Source organism: Drosophila elegans, unplaced genomic scaffold (assembly GCF_018152505.1).
Source record: "Drosophila elegans isolate 14027-0461.03 unplaced genomic scaffold, ASM1815250v1 contig_149, whole genome shotgun sequence".
Classification (NCBI taxonomy): Eukaryota; Metazoa; Arthropoda; class Insecta; order Diptera; family Drosophilidae; genus Drosophila; species Drosophila elegans.
The window spans coordinates 4,437,124-4,461,823 of NW_024545513.1; the positions used below are offsets into that span (position 1 = coordinate 4,437,124).

General features: G+C 38.9%; 1 protein-coding gene across 2 annotated transcripts in view; it reads left to right on the forward strand.

Moving 5' to 3' along the window:
- Positions 1 to 24,700, forward strand: part of LOC108136301 (sex peptide receptor) — a 46,561-nt gene that overhangs the window by 20,636 nt on the left and 1,225 nt on the right. Inside the window, exons 1-4 of one of the 2 annotated variants that reach the window (XM_017257389.2) lie at positions 15,060 to 15,080; positions 15,465 to 15,974; positions 18,355 to 18,485; positions 21,379 to 21,440. In XM_017257389.2, the coding sequence (XP_017112878.1) occupies positions 15,593 to 15,974; positions 18,355 to 18,485; positions 21,379 to 21,440 (575 nt within the window). In that variant the 5' untranslated portion in view covers positions 15,060 to 15,080; positions 15,465 to 15,592. Of the gene's footprint in view, positions 1 to 15,059; positions 15,081 to 15,464; positions 15,975 to 18,354; positions 18,486 to 21,378; positions 21,441 to 24,700 lie in introns of those variants that run through there. The other variant, XM_017257388.2, reaches the window with a different exon arrangement.

Here is a 24,700-nt window from a genome sequence, read left to right on the forward strand (position 1 = left end):
AGTTTTTAGAAATATATAAAAAGAACTCTTTCTATAAAAAACTTCTGTGTGCGTGTAATTTGTTTTTTATATTTATGAATAGTTATAATTAGAAAAATTTGCGTTTTGTAAGCTTCCGGAAAATTTATTGCTGCTAACAACAACATCAGCTAGAGAAAAACAAGCTTGAAACCACAAAAGCAAACATGTAGGAAGTATGAAGCCGCACCACAAAAATAGAAGCACTGCAGCATCATCCAACTCAGAAACAGCAATGAAGGCACAGAATAACAACGCCAGTTAAAACCCCATAAAATATGAGAAAGCAACCTTAGTAAATATATTCAAGGCAAAAGGAAATAGCGAATAAAATCCTTTAAATAATAAGCAAAAAATCTAAAGTCGATGAGTCGCAAATTATGAGCACAGCACTTAAATCCTTTATATATTTCGAAATACTTAAACTGTGAATAAGGCAATAAACCAAAAATTCTTATTTGTAAGATTTAACTTTCGCATGTACTTTCACCTAAATAAATCGCTCCAAATTGGTTAAGTGAACCCTTGTCAAAAGTCAAATGAGTAGAAGTCAAATTCGGAGACAAAGACAATGGCAGCTGCTGGACCAAATGACATTTCCATAGAAATTAACAGTTCATGGACCCAGTGGGCATTACTTTGCATATACACGCGCCCATATAATTATGCCCACTTGGCATCGATGCCGCTGAATTCGATGCTTTTGATGGCATCGATGCCGACGCTTCAATGAAGTGAAATCGCACTGTAATCGCAGTGTGTGTGAGCATCATTCGGGGGAATTTGTCACGATTACCAAACTCGATATACACTTCACTTCAGGCCGATTCGTTCGACGACCCCGGTGAGTGAAAGAGTCAAGGAGTGAAAGAGACGGGGCATGGCCCGAAGAAAGAGACAGAAACAGACAGAAAAGGCGCAGATTCGGGGCAGATACTGCCAAATGGCGTAATTGATTCACTTCGATTGATTTTGGTCAGCAGCTGGGTCTGCTGGTTACTGACTTTTCTCGCCACGTCCCGGCTTTTCCCCCGATTTTCCCCCGGCTTTTCCCCCGATTTTCCCCCGTTTTTTCCGCTTTCATCTCACAGTTTGCCACGTACTTATGCGGCCTGCGACAAATGCTCATTATGAGGCATCAAACTAGTTAGGGAAAACTGCGATGATGTGTGGGAATGGAAAGAAACGGCTGAACAGGAGAGGAAAGCCCAAAGAAAACGCCGAAGGGGAAAATCGGAAAAGTGTCAAAAAGAGTGGGTGGGAAAGATGTGTGCAAGTGACATATACTGGTAAAGCAAAATGAATGTTGCTCCAGAAATAAGCCAAGAAATATATATTCATATTTATATTTATATAGTATTCCATACTATTACAAATTGATAATTTCGTTTAGAAATATGTAAACCTCCAAATCAAAAAGGTACTTTCTTTAATTCAGTTTGTTTAAATTTAATTTTTTTTTTTAAGTATTCTTACTTTCTGAAATATGCACCCTTAAGCTCTTCCTCAATTACAATTCCCCATCTGGAAATTTCGAATTCTCTTTATGACCGTAATTAAGCTCAATTATGTTTAAAATTCACAGTATTACCCCAATTAAAATTTCTTAACGCCTTGTATATTAATTATCTTTATGTGTTTTGATGCCTTGAGGCTTGTAGTTTGGCCCTTGGTCGATTGTGCCTTTTATTTTTATTATCTGGCAGTAAACACTCCCCCAGGAGAACTAACTTAAGATTGTGAACCAAATAATTGTCCAGCAATGGGAGATGATTCTTCCGTTGGGAAAGTCCCTCATGTCCTGATTGCAACCGAATTCATGAAACATTAAATGGTTGTTCCTATGTGGGGTACATCGACGGATTAGTAAGTAATGATAGCTTGGAAAAGAAATTTAAGGAAATAAATAAATGGGAATTTTGTTAACTTTTATTGTTAGATAATAATGATACATATAAGAGTTTGTTTAAAATATTATTCTAAGATATTTGCAAATTTATTATCATGAACATAGGTGCAAAAATCTATGGGTTTTTTTACAAACATGTTTCTGAAAAAGAGCAATTGATATTCGGTTAGTCTAGCAGATCCTCGGATTATTATTTTAGCCTGTTTCGGCCGTCTTTGGTTTCAAGTTCATATTTATGTGGCCACTGGGAGCTGTTTGCCGAGACTTAAGTGATTTTGTCCGCCATCAAAAAAGCGAAAACTGCTGCCAAGTCCCAGAGCCCGCTGCCTTGGCCTTCGTCTTCGCCTTCGTCTTGGTCAGTTGTGTTGGCCAACTGTCTGAACTGCTCCTTTTGATTATTGTTATTATTATTCTCGTCAGTTCCAGTTGATACTCCTGCCAGGTATTTGTGGACAGGACCAATGGGGAGACTACACAGGGAAAATTGGTCAGCTACGAGAAGAATCTAAGTTTGCTAAATTTGACCGGATGTTTGGAATACAAGGGATATGGCCTGGCATAAAAATCTGGAACTGTAAACCAAAAAAAAATTGCACGATAAAGGAGTCCAACAATAGCATTTCTCTTTGGTTTAATGTTAAACTATGAGTTAATGTTCTCTGTTTCCTTTTTTGTTTCAAATAAGTGATCCCTGACCTGATCTTTGATTCGCCTTTTTTGTTTGTGTAGTACAACATTTGGTTCATTGCTCTCTGCCTGCCATTTCGATTCGTTTCTACTTGGCTGACATCTTTTTCATGTTTACTTTTGACTTAATTAGGGCACACCACCCCAAAAAACCAGACACGTGGCCCAGACTGTAGTTCACTTCGCCCACAATTCGTGACAATATTCGAAGGTCTTCCATCTTGCTCTTTGTTCCGCCGATGTATCTTTGGCCATAGCCCCTGGTTGAGGTCTGTTTTGGGGCCACTGCGACTTATGAACTAAACAAGAATAATAAATGAAGCGGGCGACGCGAGTGTTCGACTGTGAAATACGCTTTGCAAAACCAAAAGCCCAACATTTTCTTATTTTTTTTTGGGGGCCAATGGAAATGAGTTTCGCCCTTGGACAAAAGCGAGTCCTCCGAATGTTGTGTCCAACATATTTGTACATCTCCGCTGGGAGCGGTTTGCCTGGGAGGTATGTTTTTATCTGTATCGCAATCCTAATGAGATGGTGTTTAAAGTTTCATCAAGAGCTCAGTCCTGATTATTAAGTGTATAAATACAACCGTTGAAGTGACACAGGACCTTTCAAAGCGAAGGGTTTCTAAAGCTGTAAAATCTACGTGCAAATCTCTTTTCAACAATGCCACACAAATATAAAATATACAAATAAATATCTAATTTTAAATCACCCATTTTGTATTAGGAACTTCAACATATTTACTCCCTATCTGGCTAATAAAATCTTTTTGTTTTGTAAAGTTTCTTTGGGGATTTCTGTATTCCAATTTGTAGGGGCAATTTATAGTAAAAGTTTTTCTTGCATATCCAACAGCTTGCAGTGGATTTAGATGTTTTTGTATCCCAACTTGAGCGCCTCTGAGGGGCTTTTCCTCCTTGCCTTGCCGCTCTTCCCAATTTCCCCGCACCACCCCAACTTTTTCCACTTTTCCCACAACAATAACAGCGGGAGAGACGGGAAGGGGAGAGGGCTAGATAAATATCTTTGCATAATTAAATCCAATTGGGCGCACAACTCGCAGCTTTTGTTCGCAGCTTTTGTCCAAAAAAAGGGAGACAAGGGGCCAAGTCAATCAAAAGTTGGCCCACAGCTCAGCTGGCCAGCGGCAAATAACAAACGGAATAAAGACGGAGTGAAAATAGCAAAAATCAGCCAGGGAGTGGAAAAATTAAGAGCGCCAACGAAGGAAGACTAATTGGCAGCCGGCGAGCGGGGCATAAACCAATTAAATCAAATTATATAGATATAGTAGATATAGCCCGACTCCCGGGCATATATCTCCGGCGAGATCGTAAATCGCTTGCCACTTTGACCGCCCGCAAGGCCCCGAAATACAGCACCAAATATACATATTGCCTATCTATAGCATATCTCTTTGTTTATCCAACTGCGTCTCCTAAAATTGATTTAGTAAACCCATTGACGCAATTCAATTAGGAGAATAAATATACAAAATACAAAAGGGAAAAAACATAGATTCTATCAATGTTACTACCGATGTAAACCATTGCATTTTGCTATACAGAAACAGTAGTAAATAATTACTGTAACAACGAATGAGCTCCGCATTAAATCTTATGAGAACATTATATTATACAGCTATACAACTATCGCATGTGACTGAAAATATCAAATGATTTGTTAAGATTGTACTAACGAAGTTCTGTCAAAAAAAATAACTATAATGGAAGGAAAACCACGAAATAAACTTAAACCCATGGCCACAAAAACGTTGCATGTAATATTTTCATATTTTGCTGAATTTCATTTATTTTATTTAACATTTGGGTGGGGTTAAGGACATGCGGTTTTCCAGAGAGAAAGGAGAATGGGCAATACGAGAAGTTCTTTGCGAAGTAAACATGCCAGTGGCTTCCAAATGTTTTTACTTCAACCGAAATTTGGCACAAAGGTTTCTGGTGGACTTTCCATATTGCAGTGAGGCGGATGAGATTTTATGAAAAGCATTTAAATTTATCTACAGTGATTCTGTTGTTTTTATACCCTTGCAGAGGGTATTATAATTTCAGTCAGAAGTTTGAAACGCAGTGAATGAGACATCTCCGACCCTATAAAGTATATATATTCAAGATCAGCAGTTAAAATTTCATGAAAATCGGACTACTATAGCATAAGGCTCCCATGGGAACAATAAAAATATTAAAAAAAAAATTTGCCTTTTTATTTTGTAATTTTTTTTAAAAATCCGTTTTGGTTCATTAATTATTTGACAGTTCAGAATTACGCTTTTAATTTTATTAAAATCGAAAACCGATATCATATAGCTGCCATAGGAACGATTTCGATTGGAAATTTTGTTACGAATTCAATGTATGACATTCCAACTTTTGACCATTATTTCCCTAAGATTTTTGGAGATTTTTCAAACGAAATAATTTCTGAAGAGACTTTTTGTTGTAACTTTGCCAAAATAAGACCCAAAGTCAAAAGAGTTGCTATTTTGAAGAGCTAGCAACCTATACCATCCGTCCCCGATCGATTTAAAACAATAAATTTTGTCTTGGCACAAAAACAGAATTTAGAAAGACGTTTTTTAAAAAAATTATTTTTGTCTAAGTTTCTGGATTTTTTGTAAGGGGGTACATCATCATTTTTTGCAGAAATTTGAAAATCTGAAAAAATTTTAACTGTGAATGCCATTCGATTGGAAATTTTGTTACGAATTCAACGGTGTATGACATTCCACATTTTGACCATTATTTCCCAGGGTTTTGACACAAAATCCAAGTTTTTAATGTGTTTTTTGTGATTTTTGGCGATTTTTCAAACAAAATTATTTCTGAAGAGACTTTTTGTTGTAACTTTGCCAAAATAAGACCCAAAGTCAAAAGAGTTGCTATTTTGAAGAGCTAGCAACCTATACCATCCGTCCCCGATCGATTTACAACAATAAATTTTGTTTTGACACAAAAACAGAATTTAGAAAGACGTTTTTTAAAAAAATTATTTTTGTCCAAGTTTCTGGAAATTTTTGTAAGTACATCATCATTTTTTGCAGAAATTTGAAAATCTCAAAAAATTTTAACTGTGAATGCCATTCCACATTTTGACCATTATTTCCCAGAGTTTGACACAAAAACCAAATTTTAAAGCTATCTCCATGAAACTTTTCCAAAAGCTGTCTTTCTATTGCAGGTAGTATTTAAGTCGGAGGCAGCCGGTTCGGACGACTATAGCATATAGCTCCCATAGGAACAATCGAAAAAATAAATAAAAAAAATTATTCTTAAGTTTTTTTTTAGTTTTTCGACATATAGTAATGGTTAAAGATTTCAGAATTACGGTTTAAATTTCATCAAAATCGGACGACTATATCGTATTGCTCCCATAGAAATAATAAAAATATATAAAATAACTATCTTATTATCATCATAGCTTCAATGTTTTTAAACATATACGCAAGTAGATCATAATTTTAGTGTTTATAAAAATGTTTAATTCTTGCAATACTTGTAGCTGCAAGGGTATATGAACTTCGGCTTGCCGAAGTTTGCTTTCTTCTTATTTTTATGAGTTTCACACATTAAACAATGTGATGCACAAATTTAAAACATACAACTGTAGGGGATGTTATACCCATTAAATAGTCAAAAGTCAGTTCCCTAATATCCACACGTGCACAAATTTCTGCCAATGAAACTAAAACAAGAACTTATTTTTTAAACACACACGTCACATGCCTGAACGACAAATTTCGCACTTCTGTTTGAGTTCAGTTGGCTTGTTTATTGCCCCTCCCTGGGGTTTTGTCAACTATTTCAAACACGTCTATCTATTATTCAAGTTCGCTTCCAGCCAGCGTTTTAGATTACAGCTTGTGCGCTTTCAATAAAACATTTTTGTGGCAATGCTCCGGAATTATTTTCCCACTGGTGTTTACTTATATATGATTTTTTGCATGCGGTTTCGGATTGCTCCGAGCTAAGTGACTTTTAATTGCTGCCGGCTCAGTTTAATTGAGACAGAGCTTAGAAAAATATTTTATTTAGCCATAAATCGGGTGTTGAAAAACCAGAAAATAAATATCAAGCATTCTCGCATCATCTGCTATCAAATGCTTGTGAAATGTGACTGACGGCCAGAAGTTCGGAGGAATGGATTTTGGCCCTGTAATCTTGGCTGCTGTCTGTTTGCTTGATGGGCACTATTTGTTATTAAATCGTGTGGTGCCACATAGATAAAAGCATTTCTGTGCCACCAGGGTATACTGGGTATAGGCCCTGATAAATCTCGGTCCATAAAATTTCATGGCCGGCGATCAGTTTTTCAATTAGTGGTAAGATCTTTAGGCCAATTTCGCCTATTCCGCCTGCTTAATTTTGCGTAAAATCGAACAGGTGACCGAGGAAACTGGCAACTATTGCAATTTGGCAGCAAAGTGGCTTTCCAGCACATTAAACGCTGTCTGGAGGCTGCTCACCTTGCTCTTGTGTGTATATTTTTTTTCAGCATAAAAGCAGCAAGTGGCCACCAACAAAAGCCAAAAATGTTGTGAAACATTGGGATTTCTTGCCATCTCTGGCCCGATTTTCTTTCTTTATTTGGCGAAAAGCGGATAACAAAGCACTGAATTTGGAAAACGGGAAAGTTGGCAGCGGGCTTAGCGTCCCCGATTCATAACTAGCGAAAGGCAAAAAGTTTGTGAACAAGTTTGCCGGGATTATTGCGATTTTTGGGTTTGTTTGGGGCTTTGCCAACTTTCCACTGGTTATGCTTAGATTAATAGCGCGATCCTGTCATCAGTCTAGATAATTGTATATATGGAAAATATTATTTACTTCCATTGGATTTGAAATTTTAAGTTTATTATCTTATTGGCAGACTTAAAAATAATAATTATTTAAATAAAAATATATACAAAAATATACATTTGAGTTAATTTTTCAGTTAAACTTTCGTTTAATATAACTCTACGTTTCAAAAGTCCGTATTTAATATTAACTGGTTTAATTATTTGCAATTAACCTTGCAGCTAAAAGTTTTGTGATATTTCCTTTATTTCCATTGCGGCTGTCAACTTTTAGTTTAATTCGTCGAGTTGGCAACAAATTATATTTGCAAAAGCTCGTGCCGCTTTAAATTTGTGTTTAACTTTTGCACACATGTTTGCGGCTTGTGCGGGTGTTTTACACATATATTCAGTTGAGAGCTTGTTTGCCGCTCTCCACTGTTTTCCTCTGGTTTCCCGTTTTTCGTTTTCCGTTTTTCCTGCACTCAGTGCGCTCAACACTTTAGTCACTTTTCAATGGAGGCGGCCGAGAGACTTAGCCACCAGCTCCTAGCAGCGTTTTCCCCCGGTTTTCCCTCCGGCTTTCCCTCCGTCCGTCTACGGATGTATGAAAAACTCGTACATTTACTACAAACATTTGGCAAATTGTTATAGAAAAAGCCCACACACACATGGGAATACACACATGCGGATAAATTTGGTTGCGAAACTCGACTACAACATATGTTAACGACGCATTTGCCTTTGGATGTCTGCTGGATGTGTTCTTTTTTCTCATTTACTGGTTCTTTTCAGCACACCCTGTACTTGAAGATAATAAAAGGGGTATCATCAAAATATGAATGTGAGAAAAAGTTTTTTGTAATATTTTAGAGCTTAAAATATCATCTTTAAAAATATTAGCCACAACACAAGTTGAAAATCTAAAGTAATATTGTCTTTTAGAAATACCAAATATTTTATATATATTTAATGCAGATTCAGATGTAATTTGAAATAAAGTGCGAAGTATACTTTAGTCGACCATTTGAAGCGCCCCCATCATTGTTATGCATATCCAGCACGTGCCGCTAACGTCTGCAATGGTGACACTGCCTCCCAGAAGTATTCCCACACTTATGGATGATTTTGATCTCGTTTTGCGTAAAAATAAAGAGGAACCCCGGCGAACCCATCGACATTTTAAAGCTCTCGAAAGGGATAGACATTCGTCCTGCGGAATAGGACACTCTGTCGCAGGATAAACCTATAGATTTAAGCCGGGCAAACATTGAAGGAACTTTCTGACAACGGCAATTACACTTGCTAAATTAATCAAGTCCTGGCTTAATAAATGTTGGCAACAAATGCCGGGCACCCAGTTAATAATAAGTGCAGGAACGGAGTGATTTGCACAGCTTGAAAGCAACTTGTGATGAGCTCATTAAAATACTCTTCTTCACTCGTAAGCCAACCCGCAGTGATTTGAGTCGGCAGGTCATTTATTTTGAATATTATTTATTTAAATATATATATATAAATCACCAAATAGCTTTTGGCGCCCCCTTTATTTTGCTCTCATTTTATAAATTAATTTTGCGGCGCCACATCAAATATTAAAGCTTGTCAAGGCCTTTACTCGCCTCCGATTGTCACACAAACTTAGTGCACCTTGGTCAAAGCTATTGCTCTTTAAATATATTTACATTTTCTGGTATATTTAAAAGTCAGAAAGTTTGTAAGACGATTTGAAAAGTATTATTATTCATATTGAAAAAATATTTAAAGTCCCTTAAAAGCACAATTTTTCTGTTGAATTTGAGCCCTGAGAAATCCTCTAAGTCCAATCGATTTTCGGTAGCTTCGCCTGATTATTTTCTCATTACTTGACACGTATACTCCACGGTGCTGCCATCGCCTTCCATTTGGGTTAGCATTTTTGGGCGGCCATTTGCATATTTTGCAGTTGCTAACGGCAAAGCTAAGGTAACTTTACATGAAAGTGTAGCGGTAACGGCAACGGTAACGGTAAGTGCTTAGCCGGCTTTGCGATGTAAATGCGTGCCATTTGAAATAACAAACTGCATTCCACACGCACCGTCGCGATATATATGGAAATATATAAGTGCAGGGCTTGTAGAACCGGCCCAAAGTGCTGTATATTCTTTTGGTTTTGTTCGAACCTCATTTCCGGCGCTGAGAAAAAGCGGATACGAAATACGGCTGCCATTTTACGGCTTAGCTGCTGGTATTCAAATTGAATTGGTAATAAAATGGAGAGGCTGCATCAGCTGCTTAAATAATACAATTCTATTTGAATGATTCATTTGTTTGGGAGACTGCATTCGAAGGTAGGAAATTCATTACTGCGGTAGTTTGAATCCATCTGGGCAACACTGCGGATGAGAAATGCTTCACAAACCGTCGAAGCGATGTTGCTCACCCGCAGTGTTGACAAAAATCAAAAAATTGAGGCTATATAGTCAATTATTTTATTTTTTTATTTTCTTACGTTTCTAATGCATAATAGTAAAAAGGAAATGTCTTTATTAACCAGTAATTAAAATACTATTAAAATTTATTAGTGAAACATTTCATAAGGGACGTGTCTTCCCGCGACGAATCTTAAAGTCGGGAAAACTGAAATGTAGTGTGCGGATATATATGAACCTCCACAGTCCCCCTCCCTTTACCGATCTTCTTCAATAGAGCGAATTTCCCGATTCAGATTGAGATATTCCATTTTCGGTTTTTTCTTTTCGGGGGGGCTGTCATGTCGAGGCAGACATCTAATCCTTTTTATGTGCCCCAGACACGCAAGGTGCCCCTCATGCGGCAGAGGGGAATTCGCGGGGCGGTGCTGCCAATTTGTGTGTGGCGGCTTATCACTTATCTAGGCGGCTTTTCCACGAGCAGAAGTAATGTGGGGACGGGGGATACGCCCTGGATTTTCCCATTAAAGTCGAGAGTGGCGGGAAAGCCGTAGCGATGCGTGCAGAGTGGCCGGCAAAAGTTTCGGCTCTAGGATCGCCAGAGGGGTCTGGAATTTCGGGAGGGGGCAACGCTTTAGCTAGGGTGCTGGAAAAATCTAGCAGAGGCGGGGAAAAAGAAAATCCTCCTTAGCCAGAGGCCAGCCAGCTAGCTATTGTTGTTGATGCCTTTTTATTTTAATTCCCAAATCGAAAAAGTTTCGCTTTGGCGATTACGGCAGGCAAAACTCTAAACGCTTTGAGCGTTTCGGTGGAAAAGCCCTTGAAAATCGGGGGACTGGGCATAAAGCGTATGTGAACTACTAATTCAACGTGTCTGGGAAGTTTCTTTTTCACCGCTCAGCCAAATGTCGCTGGTTTATCTCGTTTCTTATGCTCGGGGAAAAGCGGGGGTGAGCCGGAAAATGCGCAATGGAGAATCTCTTATCGCCTAAACGATTAAAAATGATTAAGTTCCCAAGTTAACGGGAAAACAAGTAAAGTACAAGTTACATTAAATGCAATTTAAGTAGAATTGTATTGGAGATGAACACCAAATGATAAAAATATTTAAAACATTACGAGTGCGAATAATAATTTGCCAATTTTCATTTGCCAACTTTAGTTTTCCATTTTTTCCTTTATTATCAATGGGAATTATATAAGAGATCCGCGCGACTGACATGCATACATGATTTCTCAAATGGCCGATGGCTGTGAAATTTATTCATTGCAAGAGGAAAAAAAAATTAAAGAGATGCAGGCGCAGAAAGCACCACCCACAAAAAAACAAGAAAAAGCCGAGGAAAACAAACATTAAAAAATAAAGGGCAAGGAACAAAAATGCCAAGACAGTCGCCTAAATGGAAAATGGAAAATTACTTAAGCCATTCTAAGGCACACAGCCCCCCCCTCATTCATTCATTTTGCCCTGGGGCAACGACCATGCCCACTCGTCCTACGCCTCCATTTTTCCACACTCAGCCATACAGGCCTTTGGGGGAATATGCTGTTTTCTGTTTTTTGCCCAGCTAAAAAGTACAATTAAGTTCATCTACCAAAGGCAACCACCCACGCTTCCCCCGGTTTTGCGACGACATCGTTCTATTTGATCGACTTTTTTCGGTGTCATTGCTGTGTTGGCCCTGTAAAAACAAGCCCTGTGAACGAGGGCGGCCACAGCGTAAGGGGGCGTGGCTAGGCTGTGGAAAATGACGCGAAAATGGCACAAACATCGATGCAGTGCTTCAACTTTACCTTGCAATTTCCACTTCTCTGAAAAAGGGATCCAACCTTTTAGCTCTGCTTTATAGTTATTAACTTGACCTCTTAAGTTTTAAATATTCTTGAAAATATTAATCAAAGATAAACCTGAGACCAGCAAAAAGTTCAAATGTCTTTCTCATCATCAATTACACACAGCTCAGAGGTAATGCTCAATTGATACCATTGGAGCTCGTTCTTTGTGGGCGAAACTACACAATATATTGGAAATTCATTTGGACATAGATGTCCCTGGCGAGAAAGAGACAGAGATAGTTGTGTGAGAGAGAGAGAGAGAGAAAGAGGCAAAAACGGTGCGAAGGAGGCGGAAGCCAAGGCATTTTAATGGCAGTTTTAGTTCCACTAATCGCTTTATGATGATGACTTGACTATGCAAAAGTGTGAGAGCGTGCAAGTGAGTGTACGTGTGTACACGGAAAAAAATATAGCGAATATATTTGTAAAGTAATTACATTTTCTTTGAAAAAGTCCCAATTAAAAAAAATTCTATATAAAGTAACTTTAAATTTTACCTCTAACATTTGCTTGTGTGCCAATTTATTTGACGCAATGGAGGGGTCTTTTCTCGAAGTGTATTCGAAAGTGTGCACGTGTTGTTTGCAAGTGAGATTCGCATCTTCGTTGTCCTAGTTAAAGTTTTCCATCATCGTCTTCTCGCCTTTTCCCCGCTCACGTAGTAATGGATCAAAGATGGCGGCTAATGTCTGCGTGAAAAGGCGGGGGGCGGGGTGGAAAAGCTGGTGGGAAAACTAGATGGAAAATAGATCAGAGCGTGTGTCAAAGGAAAAGCCTGGCCGAGGGCATAATTAGTGAGCCACCAGGAAATCGATATGCAACACCTAAGTTAATTAAACGGACGCCATCTGCCCATTCGAGTGTCTTTAATTTGGGAAACGACCAGCAGTTGGCACGCTTAATCGCAGTGGAAATGAAGGCAAAGGCAGGAAAATCCCACTCAATTTCGAAGGGATTATGGATTCATTAGCTATACAACTACTTCAAATGGATATCAAAAAACTTTGTTTCGAAGATCCACAGTAAACAAACCGAGTATTTCTTAAAAAACACAATTAAATATTATCAGAAATGAATTGTAAGAAATAGAATTCAATAAAAATCAATCAAAACTGGTAACTGAAAATTGTTGTCAAAATGAAAATATATACGTTTTAAATAACATTGCTCGCATCTAATATTTAGGTTGTGTGTAAAAACAACTTTATAATTCGCTGTGCAGAATAATAGAGCTAGAAGGGAAAAGCAAATGACAGATGACTGACAGCCCGGCACGGAGTGGAGTGGAATTTCCCGGCGGACTTTTCCTTCGAATGGGAGTGAGCTTTTCCAGGGCTAATTAAAAGGACTCAGCGTGCCAGTGGGTTAACGAGTCGAGATGTCCCGGGATTTGAGTTATTTCCACTGCGGTTTCGCGGCTGCATGTGATGGGCCTTTTCGAGGGTTTTCCGTGGGATTTGCCTGGGATTTCCCTTCATTTTCCGTTTCAGACGGCCTTGATTGCATTTTGCATGTTCCCACGACATTCGATTTCGCGTTGATTGGCAGCCAACAATCAATGGCAAGTTGATTATTCCGTTTGGATGTTTTCCGCTTTTCCGCATTTTCTGATCCTTTTTAATGCTCACCAATCCGCGTCAAAATAGCCGGAACTAATTTAATAATTCATTCAATTGTGCTCAAATGCATTGTGCTCGAATTATTGATGAGCTCAACAAATTAATCTAAAATAAATAAACTGCAGATGCAGCAATGTACATAAATTAAATTTGTAAATCCGAGTTGAGCCATTCCGGCAAATAAGCAGTAAAAAATGTTTATTTAAAAGATTTATGTCGCATTTAAAATAAATTGGCAAGAGCTGAAGTTTTAATTGTGTTTTGGTCAGTATTAAATTGTTTATTTTCCAAGGGACTCCAAATTAAACTTTTTAAATTTGTAATTGTCACTCTCTGCTCCTAAGGGATTGCTAGCGCTTTAAATAAATTATTATTGGGTTATCCAATTCCGAAATTTCTCTTTAATTTTCTTCATCTCTTCTGTCCGACTTCAAATGGCCCACTTAAATCGCATTAGGCATGTAGAACATGCTGCGACCAGAGAAATATGTCAATGAATGAGTTTTTCGGTCTCTCATTCACATTCAATTTCCTTCTTGGGAGACAACCCTCGAACCCTGACCCCTGAGCCCATTCTTCTTCTTTCGCTTATGTGGGTCAATGTGGCCATGACAAAAAAGAAGTGGAAAATAGCAAACGGCAAGCCGAAAATATTGAGAAAGTTCTCGGATTCGCATTGCGAAAAATAAAACCATTAAAAAGGCAGCATAAACATGACATAAACATGCGGAATGCCCTGTTATTAGTTGGTTTCTGAGATCATGGCCAACTTGAGGGGCGAAAAGCCCGAAAAGTGGCCATTTCTGCCATAATGTTTACGGCCCAAAAGTTACGGGTTATTTACGAAATGGTTAGCATAGCTAAATCACGATTGAAGTGATTAGCAATGAAGAGTTTAATGTTTTTGTGGGGGAAACTAAAAAAAAATTTAAAATTTAAAAACCAAAATCTCTTTCTCCATTCAATTTCTGTATTTTCTTATGTTTTAAGCTTTAAAGTCGAAATGTTATAAACAAGTTCATGATTTATCAATCACACAGCCAATCAAAAGAAAAATACCCAATATATTTGATTTAGCTTGCATTTCCCCAGGCAGTTGAAATCAGACAAGGAACGCTTTTAGAATAACTAAAAGAATCATAACAGATTTGAATATTTAAGTCTGCTGGCAAGCAAAAAAATCATTTTGGCCTTTTAGCAAACCGAAATCGCTCATACAAATGAAAGTTTGCCCTTTTTGTTTGGATTATTCCCAATGCGGAAGCGTTTTGGGCCTTTAGGTGGCATATTTTTACAATGCTGCGGACAATGCCAAAACATTTTGGCCTACAAGATGCCGTCGCCTTTTAGTGCTAATAAACTTGTAAAAAGGAAAAATGCAGAGGAAAATCTTTGTGCTGCAGCCAAAATAACCAAAATCTATGGAAAACTCTTTCTTTCAATTTACATTTTAGAAGATTTACATGGTAGGAATCATACTTACATAAACTTGCGATGAGTACAAAGTAGTCAAAAGTAAATACAAATACTTGTTTGCAAGTAAACCGCCAAATACGATTAGTAAATGCGAATGCCTCTGGACCGTGTTTACTTTGCTTAACCACAATGTCAACATTACAGCAATACTCAAAGTTTTTATGAGCCAAGGCGTGTCCGAGCTCTCTCTTTAGCTAACAAGATTATTTTTGGCAATATAATTTTGCAGCTGCAGCTTTTGTGTCTGCTTTTTCCATAGATCAGTCTAGCTTCAAGCTCGACAGCGGCAACATACTATCTTACTATTTAAGCTGAACTTGTTGAATTTGGTAAATACTTTTAATAATCGATATAATCTGACATTATTTTATTAGCCTCACTGATAAAAGCATATTAAATCCAAGTATTTCATATTCAATTGGAATATTACAAATTTTAAAAGTAATATATAACTACACAGACATCGTAAAAATAATGCATTTAAAACAAATAGATGGCTTTTTATATCCAATATTTACCACATTAAATCAAATGTTTTAATATTAAGTCATGCAATTTAATAGGCATTTAATTAACATTGTGATTCTGTATTTAATCTACAATATGTTCAGTTCAATAGCCATATATTTATTTTAGTATTTAATTTATTTATCAGTCCTTAGTGAGGAATTTTAATATTCCAAATCACCTGTAAAACTTGTATTTCTTTTCAGGAGAAATGCAACTTTTTGAGGGCTGACAAACTGACGCACACCATTAGCACCGCATAGATCCAGGACATGCCGGACCTTTCCAATTAGGGAAATCTGAGCTGGGAAATCCCCTCGAGAAAACACTTGCAATGGACAACAGCACGGACGTACTGTACCAGTACCGCCTCGCACCCTCCGCCAGTCCGGAAGCGGAAATGGGGCTGGGGGATACCCGCCATTTCCCGGGGGGCAACCAGTCGCACCTGGGCATCCCCTCTCCCATTCCCGACTACGGAAACGAAAGTCTGGACTACGCCAACTACCAACAAATGGACGGCGCTCAGTGCCGCACAGTGGACAACAACATCAGCTACTGGAACCTGACCTGCGACTCTCCCCTCGATTACGCGATGCCCCTTTACGGATACTGCATGCCCTTCCTGCTGATCATCACCATCATCTCCAACTCCCTGATCGTCCTCGTTTTGAGCAAGAAGAGCATGGCCACGCCCACCAACTTCGTGCTGATGGGTGAGTCTGACTAAATACCATGTCTAGAAAAATGTTTGGAACAATAAACCCAATTACAATGTAAAAAATTTTTAAAACATAACGCTGCGCCAATAAAATAGATTTGGTAATGCCTCATTAAGAAAGTCATGAAAACTTAACTAAAAGTTCCCAAACAGAATGTTGACTGCACTTCCTTCCGCCCCGAAATGCATCCCCATATAGTCGTTTGCCGGAACTTGGCGATATCGTGCCACATGCAAGTCACTCGATTACCGAATTACTCGATTCAAGGACACCGACTTTGTGCCCCCATCTTGCCCTGACATTGGGGGATTGGGCCCAGTTTGATTTTCCCCATTCAGACGCCGCCTTTTATGATTATTATTTATTTTTATTCCATGTCATTTCGTGCCGCGGCCTCGGCACGTCGCCCCTTTTGGCTCTTAATGTGCCACAATGTTAAATCAGGCAGAAGTTTTGTGAGATTTCAAATAGCTGGCGATGTGCGTGCTCCCCGGAGCCCCTTCTATATCACCATGTATGCCCTATATTCCCCCACCCCCCTACCATATGATCCCTCCGTGGCCGTCCCACAGCGCGTAATGCTGAGATATTCTAATAGCGTGTGTAATGCTAATGGTTTACCAACTGGCGATGAGGCAAACAGAGCTGACTGCAGATCAGGCAAGGAATATGCAGGTTCCAAAGAAAAAAGGCAAAGTCAAGTCTTTCCAAACAAGGAGAATCTAAAAAACTTTCACAACTTATTATTTTAATTTGTATATATTTATTTATTAATATAAAAATTAAATTCAAATCATAAAGTGAGTTCCTTGGAACTTGGTCAAAAATTAGCTACTTTTGCCCCTGAAAACCAAGTAAATTGTATGCCATATGAAAAGTCTTAGAAACCAGGAGACTATTATTCTTAAATATATATTTATTTATAAATATAAAGTATTGGTAGTAGTATTTTGATTTACCCTCATTAAGTTAGTTCCCCAATACTATTTCCTTTGGCATATGGCTACAAAATAGCTACTTTTGCAACCCTGAAAACCAAGTGATAGGCTGCGTGCGCGGAATTCGCCGCTGATTTATGGAAACTCTGCAACTGAAAATGAAACTGAGGCTGGAAGCCGGCTGTAAGTAAGTGTAAGTGTAAGTGGCTTACACGACGGCTGAACGGCGACAAAGTCCTCGTGAAAATGCCATCGAAACATTCGATCCGCCGCCAATAAAGGCAGTGATAAAAATTTTAAATCTTAAAATTATTCCTCTCGCGCGCCTGGGCTGTCAATGGGTTAAGGGCCTAACCGCCGCCGGAATCACGCCCCCAACCCAGACACCCACCAACACCCCACCCCCCTCGTGTCAGGCGCAGGCCAAGGCTAATCGCATTCGGTTCAAATGACAGCGGACCAAACGTGAAATGAACTCTGGCCCTGCAGCAGGGGCAACCGCAACAGAATTGGCTCAACATCCATAAGCCAAGTTTCGTGCACTGAAGAAAATTAATGCAAATTTGGGCATCAGCTTAGCTTAATTATAGTACTATATATTCCTTACTCCACAGTGCCAACGCGCTAGTACAAATAAATTCAGTATTTAAAGAACATGTCAATTTAACATGAATTAATAATTATATTATACAAATTTATATTCCTAAAATATGGCTCCCTAGGTATGTGGTCGATTCATTTTAGGGATCGTTTTCCGCTCTGTAAGCATCCGAATGTGCAGACAGCGGTACAGCCACACAGGACTGTCCGTCCGATGAGTGCTTAAAGGTCAGGTCACCAGGGTGTGTCGTCAGTCAGTTAAATACATTCGCTCGGTTCAAATGTCACTGGGCCGAGGAAAAGCCAAAAGGGGACAGAAGTCGATTAGTTGATGGGATAGGGACCAGATATTGGGCATGTTATGTTACCGACTTAAAGTATTTATTCAAAATATTATTCCTTTCAAATGAGTGTATAAATAGTTGTGAAGACAGTATTCATGATTTCGTTGAGCACATAAGTCAATAAATCACGGGTCCAAATTAATTTGAAATTTAATAAATAGGCAATCAGGCAACACAGTTCTTTGTTTGGATTGGCAAATGTTTGTCCACAATTGAACCCTGAACTGTAGCAGAATCAACACCCAATTCAGCCCATTTTGCATTGGAACCGTATATAATTGATCAGCGAATCGATTATAAGCCGTGAAATCAGATTACAGATGGGACCCAAATTTGTACAGACAGCCGGGCATCAACATTGCGACGCTGGCATCCGCAATGTCCAATCACACAATCAATTTGCATTGAAAATCGCAATTGATTTGCATAAGCATTACCATAATTTCTAATTTAAACTTTCCCTGCTCTTTTTCTCTCTTTCTCTCCTTCCAGGAATGGCTATTTGCGATATGCTGACTGTTATATTTCCGGCACCGGGCCTCTGGTATATGTACACATTCGGCAATCATTATAAGCCCCTGCATCCGGTCTCCATGTGTCTGGCCTACAGCATTTTCAATGAGGTAAGTCAACAAAGACTCCAGATATCCAGCCACCCACTGGTCGCCTCCCTTGTCCACTCCACGAAAACTTTTGAGCCTTGCGGAAATCATTTTTAAACTTGCCCCAAAAAGTTTTGAAAAAAATTACTATATAGTCTACTACAGAATACATTTATTTTATTTATGTTTAAAAAGAAACATAATTTAAAAAACTTGAAGTACTACATTATTATCTGGAAGCACAGGCCATAAGTTTATAAGGTTATACTATATTTTCAAAAAAAAATGTTTTATATATTCCAATTATTTATTTATTTTATGTTACATAATTTCAAAGATTTTTGAGAATTCTAAAAATAGTAAACTTTTATCTTAAGGTCCCTTGTACATATAATAAAGAACATTGTTAGATGTTTCTTTTTTGTGTGTGTCTTCTTCTGCCTGTGTTTTCTTGCCACAGACTAATTGCCAAGGCTGGTCAGAAAGTGGGAAGAGCGAAAAACTGTTTGTTTTGGCTTCTGGCCACGTTTGCACCCCTCACTTTCCATTTGTGCCCCCATTTCGCTTACATTTTACCAAAAGACGCGCCGCTCATTGACCTAAATAAAATGCTCTGCTCGGCTGGAACTGTCTTCTATGCCCGTCTCTTTTTTGGACTCATTGCCCCTCTCTTTCCCTTTTGTCTCCGACTGATGTACGAAGCTTTGTTTTGGATCCCGTCGCGTTATCGTTATCGTTATCGCATTTGCTGCCACGTTACATTTCCCCCATTTTCCGTGATTTTCCCTTTTGTGTGTGTCATTTCTGTCAGCATAATGAAAGAATGAAAAACGCTGCTAGTGCCACTTGCCATTTGCCACCTGCTGCCCGGGGAATCCGGGGAATCCCCCCACCCAACTACATCTACATCTACAGCTACAGCTACATCCACGTCCACATCCACATCCACCTATTCATTCAGCCATTCACAACACTTATTCATTCGAGAGCGTTTTTCCACCATTACCATGCAAACTCAGGCTTTCCCGCTCTTCTGCTTCCCTCGCTTTTCCTGCCCTTTGCACGTTTGCCTTGATTAATCAACATTTTCAATTTATGGCACTCGAAGGGCGTGGAATGGGGGCCTGGGATTGGGATTGGGCCAGGGCTTGGGCTTGGGGGTGGCAAAGCAAAACTGTTTACTCACTTCAATGGAGTAGTGTCAAGCTGATAAAAAGCCCACCCCCTTTGGCCATAAGCATAAGCCGGCAGCAAACCCCAGGCAAAGCCAGAAGGCATAGTGGTTCACTGGAGGGTGTTAAGCGGAATTAACCCATTTTCGTCTTAGAAACCCATGGGTAATTGCATTCTTAGTTTACATATTCAGATTAAAAAAATTTGCATATTTGTATAGGGTATTTTTGCCTGCTTACCTTTATATACATAATACAAAAGTAATACAAAATTAAATAAATATGATCTAATTGCTGTTAATTCCTATTCATCATTGGAATATATGAAAACAGACAGGTAATTCAAAAGATTTAAAAAAACAATTTGCTGTGCAACTTCTGAGTATTGAAACTTGGACAAATTGAAAGAAATTCAAAGAAATCCATTGCAATATTTAACAAGTGACATTATATGAAAAACTGTCTATCCCGGTGCCACAGAAATCATTTAGAAGGTGTCTGAAAGTATGCAAAAATATATTTTCAGTCCGAATGCCCGATTGATATTTCTGTGGCACACCCGCATTTGTTTGGCAAAGACTATTCCCAAAGACTGTTACGCACACAAATCGTTTTAAACTGCCTTCGTCCCACTGTTCTGGTTCATTGTAGCTACGTGCTGTTAGTGGACTCTCCGGGGATTTGTAGCAGCTAAATTCCATGCTGGGCTGGCTGTCTAGATGGATTCCAAGGAGCGGGGATGGAGATTGAGTGGGTGGGGTGGCAAGGTCCTTTGGCAGCGACTCTGACTATCTCTGCGTATGACTGCCATAAAATTCAACTCACATCCAGCGGAGCGGCACTCCTCGTTTCGGTAATAACCACCAGGCGGCCATTGCAGCCTCAAAGTTGAAGATTCCGTTTCATTTCCCTGAATTTATATGCTCCGGCAGCACGTTCTCCCCTTTTCTCCGTTCCCCCCTCTGAATGGTGCGCATAATGGTCATGTTAATGCAAAAAGGGGGTAACCGTTTCATTGTAAAATATCCAGTTTCCAGTAGCCAGTGTTCAGTCGAGTTTATCTAGCCATCTCGGTGTAATTGCAGCCCAGTCAGACACATAAACAGGATTAGGCCACAGATTGTGCATTATATGGCCAAGTCGGATGTCAAACCCACAGATTCCATGGAGCTGAACCTGTCTACGGCAGAGCCGCACTCATTACGCTCCATAAATGGAGCAGACACCTGTCCAGGTGGAACTGTGGAAGGGCTACCCAAGTTGCCGGTTGCCAGTTGCCAGAATTCCAGATACCGCACTTCCCACTGCTAGGTTATGCAGTTGAATGCCACGAATCCGATTTGGTGATTTACTCACATCTCATAGACGTATATCTTGCCCGCTTCTCCTGGGCACTGATGGGCATTAAATTATTTGCTACTAGCATTATTAGCCTAGACACACTTCATTAAGTAGAAGCAAGGATATAAATACTTATGTGTTTAGGGACATATCTTTTGATTTTACAAAACTAAGCATGATAGCTAGAGAGGGTATTTTAAAAGGAGTTTAAGCCTTTACGTTTCAGTCTCAGAAATATTATAACTTACTTTTTGCTCCCCGAAAGTATGCAAGAAACCACACAACCGAGAAATTTAAACAATGATTTCGGCTGTTCATACTAATTCCCATGGCAAACCAGCAATGGCACCAGCAACCCAAACATATACAAATACTATACACTCGAATATTTTTGCTTACAGATTATGCCAGCCATGTGCCACACCATCTCCGTTTGGCTAACTCTCGCCCTCGCCGTGCAAAGGTAAGTAAGTATGCAATTAGGCCAATAAAAGTGAGACCGCCCTTAGCAGGTTTCCCCAGTTGAGATGTAACTAAAAGAAAGTGACTGCCTGAATGACTGAGTGACTGACTCGCCGACTTGTCAATGGCGGCAATAAATCAGTTATTGTGTGGGTAGAAATAAAATGTCAATGCCTTGAGGGGGGCATAAGAACAACAAAAAACAAAAAAACGAATGGGCCTACCTTGGAGCAGGCAACGCTGCGTATGAGCGATGCGTATGAGTGATGCGAGTTGTACTTTCGGCACACATCCAGACAATCAATCGATTGCCAGCTCACATTCCCCCTTAACCACAAGGCATTGGTCTTTAAAGCCCAATTGTTTCAGTCACTAAACCCATAAATTGTAACCACTTATGTGAACAATAAACTAATTTCGAATGGGTAACATAAATTTCACCCTGTCTTCATATGGAATATTCCCTTCAAGAGTTTCCCTCCTTAGAAAAAAATTCTGGAGATGATGGGACTGGTCCAGAGCGCTTTGTTCTATTAACTCATGTGTGGGATCATAAATTTTACAGCTTTGCAAATAAATTTGCAAAGCGAAGTGGTGGCTGAAGAGCCTCGAAAAAATAGTCATAAATATTTGGGCCATTATGCGACTTTGGGCCGCTTTCAAGTGGCCGAAACCAAGGGGGTGGTTGGTAAGCCAGCACATGGCTGGTTTATGCACCACCAAATAGCTAAATAATATATATATGGAAAAATGAAAAATGAAAAGGAAAGGGGGCAACTCTCTCTCTAAAATGCGTTGAAAATTGCCCGAGGACAAATAGCGCGATAAAAACATTCAGCGTTTATTGTTATTATTGTTGTTGCCGTGCCTGTTGTCAACTTATTGTGTTTCAAGTGTTTTTATGGCCCTTTCAGATGGGCGGGGCAAAGTGGGGAAGTGAGGAAGTGGGTCGCATAATGCCCTCGAGTGCCTCGAGTGCCTCGAATGAACTGAGTAAGTGACGCTCTCCATAAAAATTTCATATAGCAAAAAATGTATGATATATATAGGTAGCCGTATATATGGGGCCTATTGGCATACTTTTGAAGCGGCCCATTGAAGCAACTATAAATATTTAATGTCTTCCTTATTAGCTGTGTGATTGAAATCACTTTAAGGGCAAACACTCATCAGTGATTAATAAGAGACCGGAAATACAAGAGGTCGGCTTTATCCGGAAACATAAACTTGATTAAATCTATTAAACTTCTGAAAAAACAAGTTTAATTCTCTTGAAATCATTTTGTATCAGCAATATATGCATGTTTGCTGAGCTATTTAATAAAATGCTATTTAAAAACAGTTATCAAATTGAACATTCCATTAACTTCAGCTTCAGGAATAGCTTGGCTTTCACCACTAGAAATGACTCTGCCATAAAAATAATATCCCTCTGAAAGGGTAACTCCACTAAAAGGGATTAAAGGGGTATCCTCGACCTTCCTGTTATTTCATTCAAAATCTGTATCTTAAGCATAACACATCCATCTGTAGCAGATTCCAATAGACGATATCAGCGTTCAGTCCCTTTTAGGAGATGTTGTACTTGATTGATTTATTGTGTCGTTTCATTTTCTTAGACGCGTTGAGGTTTAAGAGGGTTGCCTTTACAGGGCTTTTCCTCTTTCTGGGTCCATCCTTTTAGGACAAATTAACAAAATTGTTAAAATGACAAAGAAAATGAGTGGGTAGGGGATGGGGCAAAACATAAGCCAGCTAAATGTTATTCATTTATTAATATCAATTCCATTTAGGAGTAAACGCCTGGCAATCGTTTTTCGTCCGTCGTCCTGCGTTTAGGTTGGTATTTCTGTTGCTTTCAACTTTAATGAAATCCCCGCTTGACAAAGGTTCAATGAAAGATTGATTGAAAAGCGTTTTCAAGTGCCAGCGCAATGGGCGTGGCCATAATTATGCGCATAAATTAGGCCAGCACACCAAGGACGCGCCCCAGCATCAAAGTTCGTTCGCTTTTCGAATTAAAATCCAAGGGGCGGCTGGGTTGGCATTCTCCGTTATTGGCCAACTATAAATCGGCAAACTTTTGCCCAAATCTTCACAGGAAACAAATTTATTCCCTGGCAGGGCGACCGACCCCTGACAAATTACTCAAATTATGAAATTACAAAGCGCCAACTTGATTAGCTTTTCAGATGGCCTTTGATTGCTTCTTCCTTGGCTCTGCAAGTTTTTCCAAGGGAACGGTGGTGGTGGTGGGATGGTGGCTCAAATTAGGATTTGGCCAATTCGTTGTCACCACATTGCGATCGTAAATTCTCACTTGGGGAAATTGGTTTATCTTCCGTTGACGTTGCCGCGGCCATAAAAGTGTGTTAGGCAAATGCAGAGGGTTCGTTACCTGGTCTCAATGCCTCGACGGGAGCGGAGAAAGGGCTTTCCCTTTTCCCCTTGAATGGAACACATTAATGCACAGTTAAGGCCCTTCAGATAAAGTCCATTGCTGTTTAATGGCCGTAGGTATTGTTCTTCGTTTGGTTTCATTTCATTCGCAAACCAAACTCTGATTGACGTTGGCGTAATTTAAAGAAGCCTTTCTTATCAAACGTATCGAGCTTATTTCTAAATTCATTTTTTAGTTATTTTGCAAGCTTAGCTGGGCTATTGTTTTGTCATTAAGAATCCTGATTTAGTTAAATGCCCAAAAAACGAGAGTCAAACTATAGTTAAAACAAAATTTTGTAATTATACATTGTTTTTATATTTTCTTAAGTTTATTTTTTAATCTATAATATTCTGAGATTAATGTCAACATTGTGTGTCAAAATTTTAAGTAAAAGGGAGATGATCTGAAGAAGTTACAGCGGTTGAAGCGGGATTTGACCTTGGATATCCGAGTAATAAATCATTTTTCCTATGAATCCCGTTTGTTAAGCGCCAAATCAAGCACACATTTTCTATATATAACATTGAAATTTGATTGTAAAGATTAAACTTTTTAAATTCCAAGTGCTGCAAAAAAAAAAATATATATTAAAAAGTGAAAAAGGGAATGTCGACTACCTTCAAAACGCAATATGATTTATAAATTTTAAATGACCTTGTGATGCCTTATGTTGGCTGTGTTAATGTTGTTGTATGCGATTTATTTTCATATACTTAAAATGACAAACTATTACGTGTTGAAAGAATAATTAACACAACATAACTCACATTTAAAACAAGAAATAACAAAATAATGTTTTTTTTTCCTTTTAAAACCTA